Source organism: Octodon degus, unplaced genomic scaffold (assembly GCF_000260255.1).
Source record: "Octodon degus isolate 3935 unplaced genomic scaffold, OctDeg1.0 scaffold00007, whole genome shotgun sequence".
NCBI lineage: Eukaryota > Metazoa > Chordata > Mammalia > Rodentia > Octodontidae > Octodon > Octodon degus.
Window position 1 is genome coordinate 25,370,484 of NW_004524583.1, and position 8,759 is coordinate 25,379,242.

General features: G+C 33.5%; 1 protein-coding gene across 1 annotated transcript in view; it reads right to left on the reverse strand.

Moving 5' to 3' along the window:
* Positions 1-8,759, reverse strand: part of Exoc5 (exocyst complex component 5) — a 78,838-nt gene that overhangs the window by 48,308 nt on the left and 21,771 nt on the right. The window contains exons 2-5 of the mRNA XM_023701661.1: positions 6,963-7,057; positions 6,111-6,258; positions 3,690-3,884; positions 210-274 (exon numbers count right to left, since the gene is read on the reverse strand). Of these exons, the coding sequence (XP_023557429.1) occupies positions 210-274; positions 3,690-3,884; positions 6,111-6,258; positions 6,963-7,057 (503 nt within the window). The remainder of the gene's footprint in view (positions 1-209; positions 275-3,689; positions 3,885-6,110; positions 6,259-6,962; positions 7,058-8,759) is intronic.

Genomic DNA, 8,759 nt, shown 5'->3' on the forward strand with positions numbered 1-8,759 from the left:
AAACAAGGATTGAAATTTCAGAGTGTATCATTATGCTTACATATTAAGAGTAGGCTATTTTTCAATAAACTACTTTACATTATAGTATATCTTGTAAAAAAAAAACCACTCAAAGTTTTGTTTGACTTAAAGGGCAAAGAAAAATCATACAGAGAAAATGTGCAATTTTATTTTATAAATATTTCCAAGCTCTTGAGAAATAAACTTGCCTATCAAAAGGTAATTCCTGGGCAATTAGGTGCAACTTCTGAATGATGTCTGCTGCCTCCTTTATCTATTAAAGAATAGATAAAAGCAATAATTAAAAAACTCTTATACATATCAAAAATTGCATATTTGAAAATAGTGATATCTTCCTATACATACAGGCTGTCCCTCAAACAATTTCCTTTAAAAGCCCATAATAAAATGTTGTGAGCAAGAAAAATACACCTGGGTATTATTACAATGAGTCAAAAGCCAGCATTTGTCTTTCTGGTACTAAGGGTTGTTTTTGGCTTTCAGTTCTTTTGTGCCCCTGGTACTGAACTTTTCATGATTGTTTTGATGCTACAATTCCTGCCCAAAGCAATCTGTAGTATAAGTTTGCTCTGAAGAAATTAAAATCATTATTTGCAGAGAGCAATGTGTAAATTCCTTCTAAGTTCATGAACTCCAAGAGAGTAAATAAGATTTATGAAGATGACTTTGAACATACCATGGCATATACTTACGTTAAGCTCATATGTAAAATAACAACAAAATGCCCATCATTTAATAACATATAAAGTTATAATACTTGTTCTAAAAGCAAAGCTAACATTTAACATTAAATCTAAGTGAAATATAGAAATACACTTTTTCAAGTTATAGGGAAAAAAACCTTAGGCAATGTGTCTAAAATTCTTTAAAAGAAGATATTCATGTCTGTCATATTTTCTTTAAATTTTAACTGAGTTCTAACTTTTAAATTTGACCCAACTTTAATAACTGCTTTTATAATTGACTTGTTTTTCTCTTATATCAAAAAATAAAATAAAATCTTACAAACACAATGAGCTTAGAACACTAGTCTAAATTATTCTAATCATTCATATAAATTCTAGCAAGCACTTGTGGGTTTCAGCAGGACCTATTACTACTTCTGACTCCAAACAATAGCAAGCAGCATTTTTGCTTCCATTATCTCTCCTCTTATTTGGCAGGCCACTATCATTCTTAATTGCCAAACAGCTCCGTATCAGCTGCATATGAGCGCACAGGTTCCTTGCAGTAAGATGCACCACACCATTTAGTTTTACGGGCAAAGTCCCTCATTCTTTCTGTATCAGTACAGCCTCCCCAAAGAACCTATCTGGCATACAGCTCTACATTTTTATCAGTTTGCTCTTTTAAGAAATAGAAATTTGCTATTTTCAAACTTTGATTAATATAGTAAGTAGTATAGCAAGACAGGTCTTTTATTGAATTCCCAAAGCTATTTGTTTTGTAAAATAATTTTAAAGTGCAAGGTTACATTATATTATAGTTAAAGCATATTGTAACAGAGCGTGGATGTAGCTCAAAGGCATAGCTCCTGCCTAGCAAGCAAGAGACCGAGTTCCATTCCCCATACAAAAAATAAAGTGTCAAAACCACAATCTAAGGACGTTTATATCTGTTCTTAGGGTGAGCTGTGAAACTACCCAAATAGTTTCAAGGTAACCACAGTCATCAAGCATTACCTGTATGAAGAACAAGCTACCATTCTAAACAGGAAAAACAGGCAACACAAAGGCAAAGACAGGAAAATGTAAAATAGGTTTTCTCAAGAGAAATTGTAAGATTCCAAGAATTAAACATTAACAAAACAAAAATAATTAGGGGCCAGGAGTTAGAAGGAATGTAATGTGTGTGTTTGTATCTTGTCTCATGCAAACTCATCCCACAGTCATACATCTAATGATTCTTCGTTTCTTTCTACTGGGAAGGTGGCTAGCCCAGAAGCCAGAAAATGAGACAGCCAGAAGTTTATCTGGTAATTAGCAACTTAATATCATACTGTGAGCTCTTAATTGCAGTTAACTGATAGTACCTGGACAAAAAGGATGATTCTTACTTAGCAAACCCTAACACAAAATTTGTGTGGAGAAAAGAGAAAAATACAATTGAGAAAGGAGGAATAAAGTATAAGAAAAAAGGAACAAAGAAGATAAAAGATAAAGGGATTTAAAAAAATAGCATAATACAAAGAAAAAAAAAATTAACGTAAATACATGGGTCTGCATTTGCCCCTCCAAAAATTACAGATGGCTGAGTACCCAAGTGAATAAAACTGAAAAAACATAGATTGTTTCCTTTTAATTAAAACCTCAAACATTGAGACATTAATAAAAAAGAAAACATTAATAGCAAGAACTACATAATTACTTGACAATTAAAAAATGTAGTGTGAACATATGAATCAGATTAGAAATAAGTATTTTAGCCAGTCTAAAAAATCTTTTTCCTTAAAATCTGAATCATTATTCTAAATTGCAATCAAATAAACAGGTAACTCACATTGTAAGATACCAGTATTTACTTTGTTAACAGCATAAATACACTACACAATCCACTAAGTATAATCTGAAACACAAGGTATCAGATTTGAATTACATCCAAACTTTTATAAGACAAACCTTTGTAATATGTTAAAATACTGTACTTCATACTATATGATAAATGTATGTTTATATTTAGGAAATCTTTTTAAAATTCCATAAATTATGCTTTAGTGTAGTTCAGCATTAAGCCTCTACATTTCTTACATATAAAAGCCATAAAATGTGCAAGATGTAAGGTCAAGTACTTTATAAATCCTTCAGTATCATATTTTTCTCAATGTTAAACTTTATCTGTGTTACTTTACATTATAAATATGAATGTCAACTCAATTCTTCAAAACACTTTCTCTCTAAAGGAATTATCTACACATATACCATCATTTTTCAAAGCTCATTAGAAGTTATAAATTCAGTAACCCTATAGAGTAGCATTCACACAAATGAGTTGCTTAATTCAAAGCGAACTTTTAATAATACTTAGCTTTTACCATTCTGATGTTCTATGGAGCAAATCTGGAATAATTTATCAGTGAATAAGCGGGCAATGTTATGTGAATATCAATTTTTCCCACATATTTTAATATGTTTTCTCTTAAGAGAAGAAAAATATCTAAATTATCTTTAAGACTGCAGAATAGTCACTACCACACACCCTTAAATCAGAATTAAGTGAACAGTGTTATGAGATTAACGTAAACAATACCTTGGTCCAGACTGCTTAATTCTGTGTAACAGATCTTTATTTAAGTGATAAAAATCTAGAATCATTGAATTCCTTTACAGAAAGGCATTTCAGCTTGTAAGTCAAATCACCCTACCCACTACTAATGCTGGATAAAGATTAGAAATGGCATTAATGGCAAAAGAAATATTTATGAACATAGTTATCTAAAACACATGTAACTTGATAAACAAAAATGCTAGCCCAACAAATTAATAATCTGATCATCAAAATATCATCAGTAATCTATATTTAATACAGTAGCTGTATTAAATTATATTTTAGAACAGTAACATTTTATAAATCAGCTACTCAGTTAAAAGTCTACCTAGAAAGTAATAAATGCAGCTCGTGATTGGCATTGTTATTAATGTGACTTGCTTTTAGCCTCTGACATTGCTTACCTTTTCAGAATTTGTAAAAACATCAGATTTCAATTCTCCATCTAGAAATTCATTGAAGTATTTCATCAATTTCTGAGCTTCCACTGCCCGTTGTCTTGGTGTGTTTACTCCTTCCAACTGGTCTCCAAGGTGACAGACTTTGGTTGCTACATAGCTAATATGCTCATCTAGTTCTTGGAAATGTTGGAAGGCAACCTAGGCAAAAATGTACAATAGCATAAAATATAATTAAAGAGGAAAGTTAATACATATTAAAAATATATTACCAATCGAAGGCATAAATCTACAGTGTTTGACACATCTGAGAGGCCCCATTTTCAATCTCCAGCACCCCAAAAATCAAGCCAACTAAACCAAAGTACTAATCTCATCAGTACTCTATTTCTGGTAATTAAAAAGAGTTTAGAAATATAAATGAGATCCAGAAAAGCAATTCCAGCTTATTAGGATTATATGGTCTAAAAACCTTCTAACCAAGTTGTAACCTTCTATACCTTTATTAAAATAACCATATTTAACATCACTATATTTGTTCTTCGATATATAGTAAAGCTTCATATTATTCATCCTGTTTAACAAAAGTACCTGTCACCATAAAGCCCTAAATAACAATTCTAAAGAACAATGAACTGAAGTATTAAAGTTATTGGGCATCTGAAGAATACTTTTGTTATTAAACTGAAAGCTAAAAGGATTTTTAAAATACAATAGAAGTAAAATGTACTGATTTTTTAAAAAGTGTTCATCTATCTATCTATCTATCTATCTATCTATCTATATTTGGCTAGCCATGATAGCATATGCTATAATGCTAACACTCAGGAGACTGAGGGAAGAGGACTGAATTTGAAGACAGCCTGAGTCACACGGTGAGTTCAAGACCTGACTGAACTATACAGCAAAACACTGCATCAGAAAACCAAAAAAAAAAAATAACATTTACTTTGAAATTTTAAAATGCAATGTTAATACCATACATGGTAAAATCTCTCTTTTCAGTTTTGAAAACAGGAAATATTACAGCAAGCATTCTATTACGATATTCTTAGACTGCATCTAACAACTGCCCTGTGGTAGATGAGTATAGTATTTTCATTCTAACCTTCAACTGAAGACACAAAGTTGCAAACATTTATTGAAGAATTTCTGTGTTAGAAACTAGTCTAAGCATGTATTACTTAATCCATAACAATTCATTTTACAGAAGAAAACTTGGAACAAAAACAGGCTGAACTGCTTGAGAATAGGCAGCTAATAATGGCAGAGCTGCAACTCAAACTCAAGCACACTGTACCAGAGATTGTTAGTGTATCTATTGACACTATTTTTATTAGTAGGGGAAAGCTGAATTAGGAGTATTTGGAAAGTCTCACCTTAACTACTAAAAATGTATTCCTTATCTTATGTGAATTACTGACTTCCATAATGAAATTTTTTTAACAGTCACATAACATTTAAGTGACGGAATCTAAATCTTAGTAGAAATCAGCTTGCTGAGCCACCCTATTCAAGACTCCTTTTGGAAATCCAAGAGCTATTCTCATTTCCAGTAAAACTCTCCTAATTTCAGACAGACAGACAGACAGACAGACAGACAGACAGACAGACAGGCAGGCAGGCAGACAGAGACCAGTTTACTAATCTCACACAAAAAGACAAATAGCCCCTAGGAGGCAGCAAAACTCAACAATGTTCCACCAAGGACACTTAAGATCCTTGAGATGGCTAACCTGTTAGAGCTTTCAATGATACAAACAGCCTGCAGTGACAGAGTGCTTTAAATTCACCACCACTGATTTAGAGCAATCACACTGAGATTAGGTCAGCCTGTGAAAGGGTTTCAGCAATTTCAGATTAATTCTAGGGCTTAAGAGTGACTATGAAGCTAGGCCTACCTAGGCACTGGGCCAGTCTAGTGGTGTGATTTTACTCCAAAATGGACTGAGGAAGAATTCTGCATCCACTTTTTTGACAGTTACACTTGAATTCTCACTGAGGCAAATACTTCAAGAGTTTTGTGAAATTTCCAAGATCAGGTTTCTCTGGGGAAAAAATTTGATCCGAGTCTGGTGTTACTTTGTAGGATTAAAAATAATGCAAATACAATCTGAACATCAATTCTAATAGAGCCCCTAAAAACCCAAGTTTATTACACTATTTTTGAAAGTTTACATTATTAGAAGGACTGCACTAAACATGATACCACCTCCTCCTGAAAAAGTATTGTGATTGCCAAACCAACACTCAATAACAGCAAGCTAATGCTAAGACCACAGGATAACAACTTATTCTTTCTACGGGATCAAAGAATTGAGAGAGAAACCTCAACAGTTACTGTAATTGGAATTGACTTATTAAAGAGCTTACAGTTAGAAAGAAGATAATGAATATAAACTATTTATTGTTTAGCTAAATGTTTACCTGATTGCTTTTCTGAAGCTCTTGTACCTTCTTGGCAAATTCCTTGGCTTCCTTCTGACACTGTTGCTCTAACTTCTCTACTTTCCTTTGAATCCTTTCATCCATTAACTGGAGTTCTTGAATATGATTTATAAATTCTTCTAATAATCTAATAGAAGAAAGTTAGATTATATCAATCAAAAAGGAACTAGCCAATTCACTTATAAGGAAAGCCTTAAAAACAACTCTTTGAGATAAGGATGATCATATCAATTTTCTCTGTAGTATTTTATTAGGAGTTTCCCTAGTCTTTTTATAATGTCACAAGCCCAAGCCACACAGCTTTCCAAAAGCCATTACATGGACTTTTGGCCAGTATTTCTTGACTTCTTGATGATTTTTGAGGTAAACGAAAAGCTCATCCAAAATGTCCCTTAAACCTCCAGAACAGAACTTTATAGCTTTTTAAAAAAATTGAAGACAAATGTACAATACAAAAATATTATACAGACTACATTTCACTGCCTGTTTCTCCAACTGGCTATTTTACGTAGAAACTCTTATTTAACATGATTTTATTTTAAATATATAACCCTTTCTAATTTGACTGGAAAAAACATTGAATTTTTATTCTTAAAAAATGCATACCAGTTAAGTGTTCCTCTAAATGAAACAGAAAAGAAAAAATTTCAAACTTCTGGTGCTGTCTCACCTTAGTTATGCATATCTTTTTTTGACCAACTGTCAGCTAAAATCTCTTTATATGACATTTGAAAGGAATCCCAATACTAGTCAGATCTACACAAACATAAATTTTTAGTATGCTGGATTAGGGGTATAAAAACCAACAACGACAACACATTTTTACTTTACCTTTTAGGGTCGAAAGCTTCAGGTCCACCTCTAGAACCTCCTCCTGGGGTTCGCCATACAAGACGTTCAATATACTCATCTGCCACAAAAGGCTCCTAGTTTATAAAAATAAGTATGCTTTACCAAAGTTTCACAGATGACAACAATATGAATTAACAATATAAAAGACTTACTATGTGGAAGTTAAAAATGGAATTGTTAGGGCGGGCCAAATAGCTCAGCTAATTAAAGTGTCTGCAAGCAGGTGCAGGGGCTGGGAGGCTGATCTCTGGGCCCAGAGTACACTGAGACTGGTGTGGTGACCCATGCCTGTAATCCCAGCTCTTGGGAGGCTGTAAACAGGCGGATCACTACTAGTCTGATCTAGTAGTGAGACCCTGATCACCCTACAGACCCTTCCCTAAAATACAAAAAAAAGAAAAAAAGAGAAAAGAAAAGGAAAAGAAATTGTCACTAAGTATTTGAATGTCTATATTACTAAAATGTATCAAGTTTTGGATATTAAGGGTCAGCCAGATAGCTCACCAGACTAAAGTGCCTGCTTAGGCAGAGTGTAGGGACCAGGGTTCAATCCCCGGCACCACATGTCCTGCCAGCCCTGCCCCTGGGTCCTGCTGATAGCCACTGGGACTGGGCATGGTGACACATGCCTGTAATCCCAGCATTTGGGAGGCTGAAAACAGGATCACTACATGTCTGATCTGTGTAGTAAGACCCTGTAGACCCTGTACTAAATACATTTTTAAAAAAAAAGAAAGAAAAACGGGATATTAAAATATCAGACTAGTATTAATGACCTTTTGGAACAACCCAACAGAATAAAAACAAAAGACATAAACATGCAATTATAAATACAAATGCCCCTAAAACATGTGAGTTTACAGCCTTGTTAGCTTCAAACAGTTCAATTATCACTTTTTTTAACCTTACAAACTGAGAAGTATTTTTAAATTGTAATATGAAATGCAGGAAAAGATGAACTGAAATGTACACTCTCATTATTGTTAGAAATATCAACAGATACAATCTTTTTGGAGGACAACTGGTTACTATTCTGTAACACCAAACATATCACAAATGCCCAGACTCAATTTTACTTTTTATATTCTAAAAGAAAAGCATACATATGAACACAAAAACGTTTGTAGTGTTGTTACGGTCTACGTCTAAAATGTTTCCCAGAAGTCTCTCATGTTTGGGACTGATGATCAGTGAGGTTCACACAGTACTTCTCAGGGGGTTCGCTGATAACTTCAGTAGCTGATGTGCTATTAAGAGTCTGATTGGAGGTGGCCAATGGTGGCACAACCTGGACGGGTGTCCTGTCCCAGCTCTTTCATCCTCTCTGTCTTTCTGCCTGCCAGGGGACCAGCAGGTGTTAGCTGGGTCCTGCCACCATACCTTTTAGGCCTTGGAGCCTGCTGAATTTGGACTGAACTCACTGGAAACTGTGAACCATATAAAACTCTCTAGGTTTCAGGTGCCAGGTATTCTATTTTGTCCCAGTGACAGGAAAGTGACTAACAAAAGTGTTCATTGTACATTAGAATACTGTAATTTTATTTACCTATCCAACAAAACCATGATGGACAAATTATGGTAGGTTAATAGGATGAAAACTACATTCCTATTAAAGTCATGTAAAAAGACATTTAATGAAACAAGAAAAAATACTAACATACAATACTGCAAAAATGCAGAACACTAAATTTTCTCAGAATAATGTAATTTTTAAAAAATTATTTCATAATAGAAGACTCAATTAAAAACAATAAACATTCAAGTGTTTACTATTCA